Source organism: Plectropomus leopardus, chromosome 1 (genome assembly GCF_008729295.1).
Source record: "Plectropomus leopardus isolate mb chromosome 1, YSFRI_Pleo_2.0, whole genome shotgun sequence".
Classification (NCBI taxonomy): Eukaryota; Metazoa; Chordata; class Actinopteri; order Perciformes; family Serranidae; genus Plectropomus; species Plectropomus leopardus.
The window spans coordinates 8,300,856-8,318,848 of NC_056463.1; the positions used below are offsets into that span (position 1 = coordinate 8,300,856).

General features: G+C 40.9%; 1 protein-coding gene across 3 annotated transcripts in view; it reads right to left on the reverse strand.

The window, feature by feature from the left end:
- The window catches only part of LOC121946717 (zinc finger protein 609-like), a 109,123-nt gene that overhangs the window by 10,261 nt on the left and 80,869 nt on the right, over positions 1-17,993 (reverse strand). For all 3 annotated transcript variants that reach the window (XM_042491447.1, XM_042491455.1, XM_042491438.1), the window contains exons 4-5: positions 5,209-5,296; positions 467-2,795 (exon numbers count right to left, since the gene is read on the reverse strand). In XM_042491447.1, the coding sequence (XP_042347381.1) occupies positions 467-2,795; positions 5,209-5,296 (2,417 nt within the window). The remainder of the gene's footprint in view (positions 1-466; positions 2,796-5,208; positions 5,297-17,993) is intronic.

Consider the following 17,993-nt stretch of genomic DNA (forward strand, 5'->3'; position numbering starts at 1 on the left):
TTAACATCCTTGAAAGTGAAAATTACTATTTTGGAGTGGGCGAATCAACCCAGACCCGTGGATGAAACTAAATAAAAGAAGTTCATTACAGCGCTGCTAAATTGATGGCAACATCGTGGAAGACTCAGGTCTAAGTGATGTCCTCAGGTTGGCATGTTGTGACCAGTCATATGCCTTACCGTGTCAGGAAACAATAGATTCATGTATACAGAACAGAACCTGTATGATTCAGAGAAAGCAGCTTAACTGGAACTCCTGAAAAGTGCAAATGCTGTAATTTGATTCCCAATCAAGACAATCTGGTAAAAATTGCTTCAGCTTGTCAATATGGACCCAAAAACTGTTCTGAAATGCAAAATCACTGAACTGTAAACATGCAGGAAAAAATTTGTATTAACTTAAAAAATTAACCATTCGACAGCCCTAATCTTCACAAGCATATGTTGTACAATAGATTGGTATTTACCTGTCTGTACCACATGGCCTGCTCCATCCCTGCCTGACCTCTGGACTCCAGCACTTGCTTGGAGTCATCCTTTCCATGGTGCCCCCCTTCATTAAGCTTCATCTTTAGCCCCTCAGCTTGCTGGGACTTTGGGTCCTCCCCTTTGATGCTTCCCAGGGATTTGGAGGTGGGCTCAGAGGGCGAGTCCCTGGATTTGCTTGGAGGCTGCGGCGTCTTTCCAAGGTCTGACTGACTTGGGGCTTTGGAGAGGCTTGGCGGCATTGGGCTCTTTTGTTTCCACTCCTCCTTCATGGAGGCCTCTCGTTCTTTCATGGCAACATCTGACTTCTTCTCAGCGCGATGCTGTTCAGCCATCTGTCGCTGCCGCTCCTCGTACTGTTGCCGGTAGGCTGGGTTGGTGTTCATCAAGTGGTTATGGTAGGCTTGATCGGGATGGTATGCGTACGGGGGCACATAAGCGTACTGGTTGTAGTAAAGAGGTTGCATGTACATGTTGGATCGCTGTTGGATGACTGAGGGTTGCTGCTGCTGCTGCTGCTGTGGTTGCTGCAGCTGCTGTTGCTGGCCAGGAGCACTGGTGTCAGGTTTGCGATCTTCGTGAACCTCAACCTTGACTTTTTCCTCCCCTTGGTCCTGGTCCTCTTCCCTTTTGATCTTAACCTGACCTTCGGCCACTGGTGTTCCTGGATTGGGCCCACCGGGACTGGGGTTCACATAATTGGGTGAGTAATACGACTCATAGCCAGGGTAGTACGGGGAATCCTTACTGGGTGTCTGGTTTGGAAAGAGTGCCTTTTTGACACTTTCCCTGACGCCTTGTTCCTCTGTCCTGACTTTGACGCCTTCTAGTTTCCCTTCACCATCCTCACCAGCATCCGAAATGTCTGAATATGCTGGGCTATTGGTTTTGACAGAAGAGTTGTCGGCACCATTCTGGTTCACCGCGTGAAGTGGCGTGAGAGGCTGTGGCATGCCGCTGCCATCTATCCGACTGGCTACACCGATGGAAGGGCTCGGGGCATTGTCAGAAAAGCTGTAAATCTTGTCTGCCTCAGCCTTGATACTGGCCAAGCGACTCTGATGAGGATCTGAGGAACCATTAAGGAGTCCTTCTCCCTTATTTCCTTGATCAGAAGGTTCAGAGTATGGGAGCTTTCCTTCCTCCAGTTTTCCTCCCTTTCCCGGAGGCTTGGGGCTGTCAGCTTCCTTCCCGCCATCCTTCTTTTTCTTGTCTTTCTTCTTCTTGTCTTTGGAGCCACTTGAGGCAGGATCTCCGATGGCAGGGGGTTTCGGCTGTGTGCCCTTCATTTGGGGACTCTTGGGTATTCCTTGTATCATTGGGGTTAGCCCTGGGGAAGAATTTGGGTTTCCAGGAGGAAAAGGGTACATCTGCTGGGATGCTGTCGAGCCAGGGCCGACGGGCCGTGGTGACTTGATGTTTTTCTGGGCCATTTTATCAGCCTTCGTGCCAGCCTTTTTAGACTTGTCCGATCCTCTCTTATCATCTATACCATCGTTACTGGCCTCATCAGTGAGGCATGGCCCATCTTCACACCCATCCGTCGCTGTGCCTCCCATCTCTGCATCTGTCTCGGCAATTTTCTTTTTGCTCTGCTTTGAGCCAAACTTGCCGGGAGATGGGGAAGGACTTTGAGCATCAAAGTTCCTCCCTTTTGGAGTGACTGAACGAGCCGGAGACAGGCATCCTTTCTGTGAGATAGATGCTCCATTACAGTTCCCGGGTTCAGGGTGGAGGGTCGAGTCCTCTCCGTATTCACTGTCTCCATCTATTTCCAATTTTATATCGTCATCATTGTGGGCACGAGCTTGGTGGTACTTGAGACCGTTGATGTGCTTGTACTTTTTGTTGCAGTTGGGGTGTGGGCAGTCAATAAGAACTGGAGAGGGGCAGCTGCGATCGAGGGGGGGTGGAAGTGGCTCAGTCTTAATAGAAGGAATAGGGAGACCTGTTGGTCCCACCCCTCCACTGTTGGAGTTTGTCCGCATGCGTTTGTTGCCTTTGGTGTCCTCTGAGCTGGAATTGGGTTCCATGTCCGAGGCTGGTTTGGTCTTGCGTTTTCCAGCTGAGGAGGGACTGGCCTTGATGTCCTCTGTGTTGCTGTTAGGTGGGGTGCGGCGTTCTGATGGTGTCTGGCTGCCCCTTCGGCCCTTGCTGTTAGACGCAGCACGCGTCTTGTTGTTGGTGGTGCCCTTATTGTCTGATGAGTTGCTGTTCTCGTTGAGAGGGGTGTTGCTATTCGGTCTCATTCGTTTACCTCGACCACGGCCATTCCTCATCTCTAGATCACTTGTGGGGGATTCACAAAACCTGTAATAGTGGCAAAGATATGTGAAAGATTTAGTGGCATAACTGTATCAATAGTTAGTTTCAATACAACTCAGATTCTGAGATGATACAACAAACATTTAGCAACCCATAAAGTCTTGGGAATATAATTTCATGACAAAAAAATCTCTACAGTTGGTCTTGAAGGTCAAGTTTGTAGGGTTTGGTGGCATTTAGTGGTCAACGTGTAGAACTGAAACATCTGCCATGTGACAAGCATGTGCCAAGCGAGTCCGTGGAAGAGGATCCACTCCCTAAGTAGATATAAACAGCCCACTCTAAGGCAACAAAAACACCATGACTCTTATATTCAGGTGATCATCAAACTAATGACATAAGAATTACGATCATTTTATAAACTTTCTGCCAATAGATGCCCCTAAATCCTACACACTGGGCTTTAAAATACAAACATAAAAAAAGTATAAAGCCACTTTACAATCATACAACTGAATTGCCATTGGTGCAGTCATTTGTTTTAAGTGTAATGGATAGTAAACCTGTGTGTAATTAAGATGTGACAAGTGATCTTTTGTTCAACACTCCTTTTATCTGGAAGGTTCAGATCTGTTTCACAGCTATTGTGTAGCCCCTGTTACCCTCATTATCTGCTAGGTAACCACACAGAGCCAAAACATTTGGTTCTCAAGGTAAAAGGAAAAAAAGGGTTTGTTTTTGGCAACTGTAATGCTCTCTAAAGACCATTATACCTATGCTTTTGAGGACATTATTATTCATCTCAGTTCAAGACATTGTAAAAAGTTTGTGTCCGGCCTTTCAAAAATGTGTTTTTGTTATACAGGAAGTCTTTATATTATCACTGGGAATCTCACATGCACTGTTATTTACTGTACTGGTATGCCAAATTTCCCGACAAAATTACACATAGTCTCATAGGACACTAAGAAAATAAGGTGATAACAGTAATTACAATGATAAAAATAATAGTTGGGTTTAGTCTTTTTGAGTGTAGAACCCATTATAAACAATGGCAATGATACCAAAATATGAACACCATTGTTCTGTCTCTGTCTTCTCATACCAATCTGATATTTTGTGCAGTGCAAGTGAGTACTCACTTTAAACAAAAGCCACATGACAAAACCAAAAGCATGTAAACATCATCTGAAAAGACAGCAGTGAACATTTTGCTGCTTTGTAATCAAAACACAGAGGCATTCAAACACTTAAAATAGCAGTTTGGCCTTATCTCTCCATAACAGTAATGTAATTATCTTTCTGCACAGCAGTGAAGGTTAGCAATCTGTGACAAAGAGAGACACTGGGCTGGTATGACTCACAGCTTCCTCTGCAAGTCTCTCCAAACAATTTCAACCCCAGCAGGGGATGTGAATACATCCGTAGTCTGACAGTAGTAGAGGAATTTAGACTCATTACAAGCCCAAGTTTATATTCAGTCTGTTGAAAGCTCTCTGAATTATTCATGGTGTGTCCCTAATGTAGTTGTGCTTGCAAACTGTAAGACTATCTTGGTGCAAAACACAGCCCAGCAAACCTCTCTGACTGTGCAACCCTCACTTACTGAGCATTATTGTGATATACTGTGATACATTAGTGTGATTCAACCTCTCCTTGTTTTCCATTAGCGCTGCTTTAATCTTGATTTTTTTTTCTATTGCACTTAACCATGCATTTCAAATATAGATTTATATTTACATTTAGATTCGGTGCAGATGCTCTAAATCAAAGAAAGTGCTTGCCAGTATATTTTACACAACCTGCGTATTTTGCATAACAAAAGGCAAATAGCCAGAAATTACAAACACCTTAAGCTACCGCCCACGTAACACTGATCTAAGAGACTGCAGAACTTTGTGATAGAGAATGTTATACAGTGTTGAGGAAAAGCTATTAGTCCAATAATTGGATTCTGCAATCTGGCTTGTTAGAGTAGCTTTCTATTTCCACAACCACCTCCTGGGACATCAGGCGTTTGCCAATGAATCCTGTTTCCCCAGACTCCAGATAAAGGCTAACATGGACTTGGAAGGTCCAGCAGCTGCACACAAGCAAGTCTGAGCATCAGGCCGTATATACTTGAGCAGATGCTGCTACAGCAGATTCATATCACACAGAATATGAAAAGGTTAAGAGACCAAGTGCAGCTTGGATAGAAAGACTGCATCAATGATTCATGGAAACCATGAGTCCTTTGCTACACTGACATTTATAACTACAGTGTGTGACACAAAAATCTCTGTAAAGTGCAGATACGATGCATGATCAGTAAATGTAGCTTTAGTTTTAACAACACAAAACAAGTCATGTCCTATGAATAGAACAAGTGTGGATTAGATGATGCTTGTTTGAATATCACTGTGTCTTCCCGCTTTTTGCACTTCAAATAAAATCAAACTGGAAAAATGGTCCTTACCTGGGGGGAGCCCAGTCATGCCGTGTACAGTCCAACAGGGTGCCCACATATGTCTTGTTTCTCCAAGTCACATTGACCACCAGCATGCCTGTGAGACGATGAAACAAATAGGTCAGCTATTTTGTGTTAAAGAAGTATTTCTCTGCTGGAAAGATGGTCCTTTCATAAAACTATAGAAAACAGTAGAAAAACGCAAATACTTTGGAAACTGGTCCTACGTGATCAGAGAAAACAGAGAAAAGGGCTGTAGCATTTGTTTTTGCTCAAGAGGTAAAAACCTACAACCACCACAATGCACTGTGCTGCATTAGATCAGTAAACACTGCAGCTGGTGGGTGATGTAATGCAAGCTTATCTGTCTGTTATTCTGACAGAGAAAACAATATGGCGGCCAGCTGGTAACCAAGCCTCAGGAACAGTGCCAGGTATGGAAGGTAATTTCATACCGCAGAAATCAAGCTTTTCTTGCTCCACAAGCCACTCAGCAACTTTCATAGGAATGAGCGTGTATCCAGTTCTCTGTATACATCCATGCTGATAACAAGTGATCTTGAGTTACAGTTCAACACTAAATTGTGTTTTCGAAAAACATTTATTGCAAGACATTAACATAATATTTGTGTAAATTTGCTCAGCATTGCTTAGTTTTACCCTTTGATCTAAAACTTCCAGCCTCCATTTTTACGGTACAAGAGTATGGCTCCAGCGTCCTGTTAAAGTCTTGTATTTCAGCCAAACAGTGCACTAAAATATGTTTTGGAAGAAATTTTAGGCAAGAATTAGTCAATACAGTGACATAATCTTGGTTTATATTGGATCAGCACTGCTCAGTCTTATCGTAGTTTGGCGTTTATCTCTCTCCCTTTTTATACTCTTCAACACTCTTTGTGTCCGTGGTGGCAGACATACAAAAATGTATCTGTGCAATCTAATGTTAAAGCAACATCCCTATAATGGGCTTGCGACTAATGATTGTTTCATTGTCTATTAATTTGTCCATTATCTTGAGAATTGACTAGTTATTTGGTCTCTCAAAATGGTGGAAAATGTCAGAAAATGTCAGTCATTTTTTCCAAAGACCCAATTTTTCACAATCAAATTAAAACTATTCAGCTTACTGTAATAGAGAAGTTAAAAAAAACAGAACATTTTCAGATTTAAGAGGCTGGAATCAATGAACTTTGACATTTTTTTTCTCCACCAAATTACTTAAATTATTACTCTGTAGTTTACAATTAATTTGATGTTGACAACTTATCAATTAAAAGTTGCAACTCTACCCTAGAGCCAGCAAAAATCTGAAGGATGACACTTTGAGGGTAATGAGCAGGGAGATCTGGGTGCCAGTAAGATGGAGGAAAGTTTACCACATTTCGTTTACACATATGACCCAAACTTATGATACAAAGCTGGTTTAAAATCTGCAAAAAATCTCTTTAAGTGACACTAAAATGGAAATCACACAATAAAACAGAGACTGTGTTACATGGACACTCATATAAAACTGTCTGCACTAATAAGCATTGTGGCTGCTGCATTAGTGCGCTGATCTTTGCTAAAGGGTGTCACATGCAAGACAGTTATACAAGTCAAAGATCCTTTTTTTAATCTTCCTCACATGGTAAAGCCGTAGGGGCAAGACTGACTGATATCTCCTAAATGACTCGGAGCAGTCTCGACTGCAGTCAGTATAGTAGAACTTGTATAAGATACTGGCAGAAGGTCTCACTAAGAATGATCACACCGAGGTTACCGGGGAATACTCGCTGAACACCCTTTCCATTTAAATAAGCCATCTCACAGTAAGGAGATTTCCCTGAAGGAGAATTATTTGGAGGCAAATATTTTTTTCTGCTGCCCTCTATCTCACTTTGCAGCCTAGAAATGTACTACCTTGGGGAGAATACGGATCTACCACAACAGCTTCTTAAAAACAAACAAACAAACAAACAAGCTCCCGAGTTAAAGCGATTCAACGTGAACGGTTCAGTTTGACAGACTGTAACTGAGTGTGCAAGAGAAGCTCCCTGACTTCACTGGTATTGCTACAATCTGTCACACTTAGAAGCTTCTGTGTTACCATTTGGCGAGTGTGAATTTGGTGGCTCTCGGTGTGAGCTACACAATCCGACCTGCGCTGAGATACCTGACCTCGCATTTAAAATCTAAAATTAGTTCCAGAAGATCACACGACCCTCTGTGTATGCCTCCCCTTAAGAAACCAAATACTGTTCATCTGGCGACAGCTCGTCATTAGAATGTCACACATATGCATGCTTGTACAAAATCACTAAACTAAAGCTGTACTTCAAAAAAAAACACACATTTAACGGCAGACAAAACAGTTTATGCCAGGGACACTAAACTTGCTTTGCTTAGGGGCCACTTGCTCAAAATGACAGGAGGCCAGGGGCCAGTCGCAGCAGTACCATACATCTATAGGATTTTAGGACACTTCTCAGTTTTTGAACACTTCTAGGATTTTAGAACATTTCTAGGATTTGGGGACATTTCTCAGATTTTTAGGAAATTTCTAGGATTTTAAGACATTTCTCAGACTTTAGGATTTTTCTTGGTTTTTAGAATGTTTCTAGAATTTTAGGACATTTCTCTAATTTTAGGACATTTCTCTAATTTTAGGACATTTCTTGGTCTTTGGGAAGTTTCTCAGATTTTAGGAGGTCTCTAGGATTTTAGGACATTTCTAGTATTTTAGGACATTTCTAGTATTTTAGGAAATTTCTAGGATTTTCGGAGGTTTCTTGGATTTTAGGACGTTTCTTGGATTTTAGGACGTTTCTTGGAGTTTAGCACATTCGGGGCTCAGCCAGGACCTCTGTCTGGGGTGCGGGGAATCCTCCACCGGCAATTTTTTTATTAACAAGCTTTATTTTGATGCTGTTTTATGCACTCTGGCACCTTATGTATACTAAAAGTACAAGAACAATTCCCAGTGTGAATCATTTTATTTTTATTCGGAATAAGAAAATGGTTGGGAGGCCACCTGGCACCCTATCGGGGGCCTTACTTGACATGCAAGTTGAGTATCACTGCTTTATGCTAATGCAGAAAATCAGAGTGGACAGCACGGTAGAGGCAAGACAATAATTTGCAGCTTTTGCACGTAAATTCAGAAGTAAATCATCAACCAAACAGCTTCAGAGGATTAAGCGCAACGACCGTGCACAAAAACATTCTGAATTTATTGCCCTCACCATCCCCCTCGCTCCCCGGTGGTGACCTCAGCTTGCCACTTCAGCACTGCAGAGAAACTGGAGGCTGCAGCGAGCTAACTTATCTAATGGCACAGGAATGCTGGCTGGCAGCTTCCGTCCCTCAGAGCATTTTATTAGCTTAGGAAACCTCTCTTGCTCACCCCATTTTCCCTCTCTCCTTCACCCTCACCCTCATTTCCTCTTTTCAATGGTATAACCATCCCCGGCTTACAATCTTTTTCCCTCCCACACACAAGTCACAGTTCAGACCTCATTTTTCTCCTGCTGCCTCTGGCATAAAGCAGCGAGTGTATGAGGCATTTATATATGTTTACAGGAACCTGCTGACACTTTGCCACAAGTCTCTTCTTCGACTATAGCCTGAAAGCACGAGTGCTCGGTCAAGGCAACTGCAAATGTCGTCGAGGAGAGGTTCTCGAGTTCAGATTTCTGTCACATTAAAAGAACACAGACCTTTTCTAAAAATGCCTTCAACAGCCCCCCCCCCCCCCTCAGCTCTCCAAACACTCCAGCACAAAATGGCTCTGGCAGCTGGTGGTGGCAGGATGTAAATCAAGGCAGGGCAAATGAATGAGTAGGCTTTCATGATGTGCAGGATATAGTCATCCCTGCTTTCTCTACTGAGGGGGTTTAGAAATTATACCATGAGCTCTTAAAGGTCTTTCATGATTTTAAATTAGCTTTAGACTGTCTCCTCGCTTCTGTAGCTGTGACAACGGACAAGCATGGATGGAATTTCAGTGCTAGCGTCTCGAGAAGAAAACGGTAAAAAAAGATATGCAAATCACAGTGTCCAATGAAATGGGTGCTGGATTGAAGAAATATCTGGCAGTATAAAAAACAAATGGATCTACACACCAAAAAGCTCCAAGGATTTTAATGCTGTGTAACGTTTTGCATCATCGTAAATACCAGTAATGCATATGTAAGTCATAACACAGCTGTTGCAAAATGTATCCTTAATTATTAAAAAATTGATCAAGGATACATATAAGATATACAAAATGGTAAATAAGGAAAATATTGGAGAAAACCATCATGCATCCCTCATAGAAACTCCATAAAGTTCTCTGTCAGTGTCTCCAGTCCTGTTTCTTCAAAATATGTTTATTAAAGTTTATTAAAATATTAAAGCAGTAGTCCAACATTTTGGGAAATAGCCTTATTTGCTTTCCCTTTTTTTCTAAGAGTTACATGAGAATTTTAAACCTTGTTGGGGTATGAGCTAAGATAAACATCTGCTGGGAGAAACATTTTAATAATAGACATGAGAGCAGTTTTTATCATTTCATCTAAGGCTTCCAAGAAAAGCAATATAAATATTCCCCAAAATGTCTAACAATTCCTTCAAGGATTCTAATGCTTCCATGCTTATGAGTACATGCAAGTGTAGGTTACAAAATACAGCATTAGCAATGTTTAAATTATCAAACTTAATTAAATTCTAGTAAAAGTAGCATTTTATTCCAAGAGTTTTTGGCAATACAACAACCCGAAACAATTAAGTGTATCAGTAGCCCCTTTTATACTGCCTGTTCAAGGTGGGAACATCGAGCTGTTGGGAGGGGGGGGCAGAGTTGTCTCGCCTTAAAGCCACAATAGGAGGTAGTAACAATGCCAAATTACGGTCTGTGTTCAAGGGACGGCTGGCAGGACGGCACCATGTGTGTTACCCACTGCCGGAGATTTAAAAAGCAGCTTAACAGTAGCAGTTAGCAGCTAAATCAAAGAAGAAGAAGAGCGGCTGTGAATGTCTGCAAATTGGGGAAACAATAAGATTCGGAAGCTTACCCTCCGAGCAGTGGTTGAGGTTAGCAGCAATATAGGGACTGTACATTATTGTTATAAAGGGCTGCTGATGCGTATGGTACATGTTGCACTACAGGCAGTTGGTCTTCTGTGAAACATCATGCCCATCATGCCCATCATTTCACTTCTGCAGTGCCGCCATGCTGTCTAAAAGCACACACCAGAGCCTCATGATGCTGCCGTTGTTTGGTTCTGTGTAATAAAGCAAAGGCTGTGCAAAAGAAAGGACTCTGTGTGCCCCGCAGTGCAATGTTTGTATAAAAAGGGCTATTTTTTAAAAGTATCCTGGAGATACAGACATCTAGGTTGGTATTTCAACCGAAGTCTGACACTGACACTCCCTCTGGGTCATCTTGAATTTATCATTTCCTGTAATTCTTCTACCGGATTTACTCAAGCTGAATGACAAAGTATATCAAAATCCATCTTCAAGCTGCTGCAAAGGTTTTCTTTAACATGACTCCGGTCTGACCTTTGGCTCAGATATCAACCACTTTTACAATCTTGTTCTCAAGAAATACCATGATGTGTATGCCAGTGTGATACCCATCACCGTCCTTTTGGAGCATAAGTCTTTATATCGGGTTCTCCTTTGGAAGTTCCCTATATTTCTCTCAACTACAACTCTCAGGTGTCTGCATGTGAAAAGCAGTGCTCAGTGTAGGGTTACAAACACTGCTTCAAAAATGTGAAAGTGATAAGAAGAGGTGCAGTGATCAAAAGGGCATCAGTCTTATTAAGCAGTTACACTCGATGTTGTTGATTGTAGGGCTGTTGCGATAACCGGATCTATTATGTGCTGAGTGCTGGACGTTCGACCCTTTTTTCTGTCAGCTGAGAGCTGAAAAATGTTCAGCTTTGGATAAAATGCTGCACTTGTTGTTATTTAATCGCAGTGGGGGAGGGATGGGACAAATGACACAAAGACCAACTGTGACATCCTACAAGTACAAGTGCTGAACAACAATAATTCAGCAGCTTGTGATAGACTTTTTTTTTCCTTTTTAGCCATACAGAACTATGTTTTAAATAGCTTCCATTTTAACAAAAAACAAAACATAACTCCCCCCATAAATGCTATGATCCTCCCTGCATTCCAAGCCCATTAAATTAAATAACTTGAAAATAAGAGCCGAACAAAGACGAGGTCTACTGAACAGACTGATTGATCCCAGAAGATTAGTGGTGAGGTAAAAGAGGAAAAGGAGTCGGGAAAGGAGGCATCACTGGAAAGTCCTGTAAAATCACCAAAGCTGCTATCTGCCGTCTGGCTCATCGTGGTCAACCGCATCTCTGGTCTAATCTACAGGGAGACCTGTGGTGTGCTAAAAGTCCTCCTGGAGAACGTGATTTCATGATGCTGCCACCTACACCGACCGCTTTAACTGCCATAGATCTAAATAGGCAATGCTGCACTCCATATAACGTTGGTGTATATGCATCCATTATTAAAATCCTAAAATCTGGTCTGCATAATACAAGTTTATAATAAAGTCGTCAAGGCAACATAGGTCCCTCAATACAAGGCTTTTTAATATTCTATTAATTATTTAATTCATTTATTTGGCTGTTTTAATCTGCCAGACAACTCCACGTGATAGCAGCAAAAAGCTGGTGAATGTAAACCCTGCAAAGCACCTATCCTTAATCATCACAGGGAAATCCAGCTCAAGTTAACTGATTGGCCAGAAATATGTACAATGCAATATTTTACGAGAAATAGTGTGCAATACACATTCTACTGGTTTCAAATTAAGGATATGGAGATATTATTTTGTGCAGAGTGACTATGTACAATGTACTATCAGTGGCAAAGGGTGAGTAAACACCTCAATTCCTAACCTAATAAAATCCTACCTGTGACATGTAACTACTGTATTTGCAAAAAGCACAGTGGAGACACATGGATTAGCCAAAGTGTGCTCAACATAGCCACTGCTGCTGGACATACCCACTACAGAAAACCCTGCCATACTTAACATTTCAGGCCAATAAATCAATTTTCACTTCATCAGTTTCTGTGCTTAAAACTGAATCTTTGATTTTCCTTTTTGTAGACTCTATGAATGTTTTTTTCCCTAAGAGTGGCGTCCTTCTGGCCACCCTCCCATGTCGAAGCCAAGGGGCTCTGTAATCCTGTCAGAGTGGTCCTTGGCTTCTGGGTCACCTCAGATCTCTGCCTCTGCGATACTTTCTTTGAATGCTAATAAAGTAGTTCCTTGAATGTTATGTGGGACATCTCAAGGACATTCAAAGAAATGTGGATGCATCTTAACTCAAATGGGAATGGTGCTAAGAAAAAAGAAATGGTTACTGACTGAATAAGTTGCAGCACTTCATGTTAAATTAATTTGTTTAAGGAAGGCGAGCTAAATGTATGCTGTTAAAAGCCTTTCACTGAGTATGTGCTGTATGAATTAGAGAAACTGAAAACGACAGGCCTAGTTTTTGTATCATATTCCTCATCTCTGCATGAGTTATAATGCAGAGCTCTGAAATTAAATTTCTACTCAAAGAAAAGTCCTCCGTAAACACAGCCTGGATTATTCTAACAATGACAAGACGTTTGGAAATGATTTAACAACATTATTTCAATACTGTCATTTCATCTCATACTGATTATTTCTGGAGATAACAATTACTTCTGAGCACCATGAATGAAATACAACAATCAGTTTTACCCTTCTGCATATAAAAGTAGACATATTTTCATATTTAAAATATGTAGCTTGTTCAGATGATAGTTTCTCCTCATTAAGCACCTTATTTATCATTATTGTGTTGATTCTGACTTATTAAAAAAATCAGTTGATACACCCACACATTTGACTGCTTGGAACAAGAAAGTGGTTAAAAATGGGATGCTTTCAGATTTTTTAAAGAATTGTTCATGTCCAGGTAAAGCAAAAATAAATGTGTGGAATGAGTTTGTCACACCGCAGAGGAATGTGTTATTAACCACCCAGCCAAATTTTGATGATTAAAAAAAATGCCAAGTTTATAAAATTAGGTGTAAAAATCATAAAAAAAAGTGATTGTTTTCTGCTCTTAGACACTAATGGCGTGTCTGCTGTAGGAGCTGAAATGCAGATTGCATCCCTACGAAGCGACCAACTTAGCAGCAAAACTAGCAACACACACAGGCTACAGTAGCAAAACATACACACACCCAGTCTGAAAAATGAGAGTGCCTCTCGTTCAGCAGTTAATGTGAACACAAAGCACATATCCACAGCAGTGAGCAGTAACCGCCGATGTGCTGGGTGGCCCACTTGGGCTCAAAGACTGAAAGGTACGTTAAGAGATGCTATTTTGCTTGTAGTTATATAATTATGACATTTAACAAATATGTTTATTCAGGGATGTATTATGCCCGGGACATATGGGCTTTACATTTTGGAAATACAGTAGTTATATTAGCAGGCAGCTCAGCAGCAACACTGCAGCAACAAAGCTGCCTGTGTGAAAATTGCAAGTTCGACAGCCACGGCAATTCAGCGGTGTAGCTGTCTTGCACTGCTCACACATGCAGCGTGGCCTGGGCGTTAGACTGCAAAAGCTAAGAGAGCTTGTTGAACAGAGCAAACTCGCCTGGGGGCAGAAAAAAACGCCACTGTTGCTATGAGCCCTAACGTTAAAAGGGACATCCTTTTTATATAGTAGGGGAGGGGTTATGTTAAAGGTGGCTCCAGTGCGCCATGGAGCAGGCTTTTAGGCCCACCAAAAAAAACTGATCACAGAAATAGTGTAAAACAACTAAACAGTCTAACTCCACAACTCACAGTTCCAAGTCTTTTCACATTATCCACAAGTACTTTGTAGCAAGAGCAATGTGTTTAGAAAATATATCACTGATTTGCTTCACGCAGACTGTAATAACAGTCTCAAATGTTTCTCTGCAGAATCTTCTTTTGACTCACACTGTGGCATTTTACATCATTTACAACATATTGCTTTCACTGGACTACTTAATAGAGTCTCTTGATCGGGGGATGTAAATTCATAGAATTTCTTGGCAATATCATAAAAATTTGCTCAAGGGTGATGCAATAAGATCAAGATTAAGTTTCAGTGCTGAGAGCTGAGAGCCATTTGAATTTATCTGCACACTTTCATCCCAGGAATAATTTTCAAGCTGTCGGGACAAAGATGTCAACGCCAAGTCTGTCTAAACATGGAAAGCCCTTGACAAAACAACCCGAACAAATTTCCCTGTGGCTGAAGGCAAATTACACAAGAAAATGGGAGAGGACTTTTTCATGCATGATCATTTGTTTACACAGTTACATATCAGCGTTTTTATGCGACATGATCGCTCTCGTTTCTGGGGGAGAAGCAGGCTGATTTGGAGCAGCTCCCCCTCACCCTCCTCCTTTGTGTGAGCCTTATTAGGGTCACTCGTGACAGCTGAGTGAAGCCCACATTACTGAGAGGAATTGGCCTGTAATTTTACCACTCATTTCCTTTTCAATGCTGTCGAACAACAAATGGCAGCCCTCTTTATGCACCAAACCACACTGCGTACTTGTATAGGATTACTTGAACAAGAGGGTAATGTTAGGGGACAAATTAAGTCAGGAGGTTTGTCTGCTGCATGGGTGACTGCCCCCCCTCCGGCCCTTAAATGTCCCCCCTCCTCCTCCCTCCTTAACACATTTCATTAGGTTGCAGTGGGGCCAGAATATCAGGCTGCTGGTGAGGTCCGCGGGTTCACTGGTTGACCTCTGCTCTGCTGCAGCTCAACAGGAATTCAGTGGGGTTAATGGCATTTTCACTGACTGACCTTGTCAAAACGCCTTTGTTATGTTTGAAAATGGAAGATCACTTGTGTGCAATGAGTGGCTGTGACATTATATGACTGTTTCTGCAAAAATCAAATTAAGCTGATCTATTTGACTGATTAAAAAAAGTCTCATGAGAGCAATCAGCACTTGCATTTATCACCTCGTGTACTCACTCAAGTAATTATTGACAGATTTTAGTTTGTATATTTTTTAGAAAATGTCTCTTTTCTCATCCCTGTTTTCTCTGCACTAAAAGCTACCACACATATCAAAGTGAGAACAATGAGAAAAATAGTGTCAGTATTCATTACAGAGAGAAGATAAAAGATAGCCGGGTGCTGCCACGAGCAATAACTATAACATTGATAAATGAAGCGTTTGAGCATTCAACTGTCTGAGCATGTTTCCAACAGTCCATTTTAAGAGTGTTTCTGCACTCGTGGTGCATAAAATGAAGCCGAGCTTGTCCGGTTATGTCAGTGTCAGAGTACAAAGTCCTAAACCTGACCTTATCTCAAATCCTGGGCAGACAGGAATTTAGAGCGAATTGTATGAGTCACTTTTAGCACTGGAGAAGCTGGTGATATAATGGAATGTGGTGCTTTTGTATTGTATTGTGTTATGTTCATTTGAAAGTAGTAGTGAAGATTACATTGTAGAGCAACATAAAGTAGATCAGCAAATACTTTGATTTACGTTTTAACACCTGGATCAACACCAGTTTATTGTGCTGCATTTAGACGCTCTTCACTATTTCAATTAAACCTCTGAAATCTGATAAAATTAGTTTAATTTCTTTCAAAAACACACAAAAACACAACAAGCTACTTGGCAAGAAATGTCCTGCAAACTGCAAACAATGTGATGAGGAAATGATCGGAAAATTAGCTCGGAGGGGATTATTAGATATAATGAGGAGAAAATGTCCACAACATTGTATTTATAATTCTCTTATTCATGTATTAAATTATGTTACAGAAACATGATTTTTTTTAGCACCTTTTTCTTTTGTTGTTGTTTATTTTCAGGTCATTTTCTCCTAACTTTTTAATAATTTCTTGCTAGTTTTTTGGCCATGGCTTGTCCCCCTCTTCCCAAAGCCAGTTTGATCAGGTTTGAAAGGGTTAATCGTTTGAGTGTCTTCAATTAATAAAAATGCCATAATGGTGCCACTTACAACTTCTCATATGTCAATAGTTTACCATTTATGATAGTAAACTTAATATATTTGGGTTTTTGACTGTTGGTTGGTTACAGTTGAAAATTCAGTTGCCATAACAACCACTACTAGAAGAGTTCCTTGGCAGATTGATAACATCAGCTGTGTCTAAAATCACATACTATGCGTTTCTTCTCACACTAACTGAGCTTTAATTAGCAATCCAGTTCCTTAAAGCCTCCTTACCTATTGGAGACGCAAAATCATGGTAACACATACAAACCTCAGCTCTACTGGCAGTTACAAAATAATAAAACAAATACATTACACCTATACTTACACTGAAATCGATGTGTTATTGGCAGACAGTGGCCAGGACAGCTCTGTAACGTAAATGTTTGTCATGAACATCCATCACTTACCATATCGGGATATTTATGCCAGTGTAGCATCCACGTGTTTGGAAATGCAATATTTTACAAGAAATAGTATGCAATACACATACTACTGGTTTCATTTTAAGGATATGGAGATATTATTTTTTGCAGCGTGACTATGTACAAATTCAGTCCCTGTGTGATATTAACCTGTTTCAACTGAATGTAGTTAGTCAATAGTTTCATTAATCTAGATTTTTCATTACCTTTCTTATTCATTTTTACGATAATTTTAGTCTTACGCTTGTTCATCTCATCTGTTTTTGCTTTGTAATCCGAATCATTAATTTGTTATTTTTGCAGTTTCAGGACAGAAATGGGAAATCATGATTGCCTTTTACTATTTTTTTCATTTTCTGACAAATTATTACTCAATTGATCTAGAGTATAACTGTCAGATGAATGGGGAATAAAGAATATATTTTGTTAGTTGTAGCCCTACTACATCCTAAAACAAAGAAAAGCAGTTTTACTCTGTTAAACACACCATAAAAATCCATATCTCAGTGATAAAATAAAGGTTCACCACTGAGCAGGAAATAAAACAACAATACGGCTGATGGTTTAACTTTGAATTTTAGAGCGTTCGAGTGAGCGCTTTCAGAAAAGTTCAGGCTGCATTTCGGTTCATAAGAGGTAAAAGTGCGAAGTCACTCTCACTGACAAGAATAACAGCCTGTGAGAAGGTCAATTCTCTCATACCACTGAGAGGCAAAGGAAAGGAGCATTAGTATGCTGCCCACATCGTCGCAGCATTATCAGCCGCATGCAGCACTTTCTCCCTCCACAAAAAAGAAAAATCACTACATGTTTACTCATACAGTGGGAGTAAAGCACAAAACAGCAACCATGCATGTAACATCTCCACCAACTCTACATGCATTTATTACGGTAAATAATTTGTAGTGAGGCAAAGAGCAGTTCCCTGAAATGTCATCTGGGTAAATCTATAACCTCTCTGTCAAAACAAACCAACTGCTTTTTTTCCCCTTAAAGGAGATGGTGCTCAGATTAAGAGACAGATCTGCCAAAGGCGCATTACTCAGGCTCTCGTTGACGTGTATATAGCAAACATGATATCTTATGACAACCACTGGCAAAGCCTACAATTCCTCCAGGCATATGATTTACGTTTCAAGGCCATTTAAGTGCTTGAAAAAATGCAGTTGTCGGCCAATATGAATGGGAACCAAGTCTCTCTTCGGAGATTTGGGTTCAGTCGGGTGCCATCTTGATAACACCTCCCGGGAACTAAATCTGTGACTAACAAGACAAGACTCCTCCCTTAAAGACTGTGAGTCATCTATATCTTAAGTTCCTTGCAGAGTGTTATTGCAACCACATATTTAGGACACTGGTA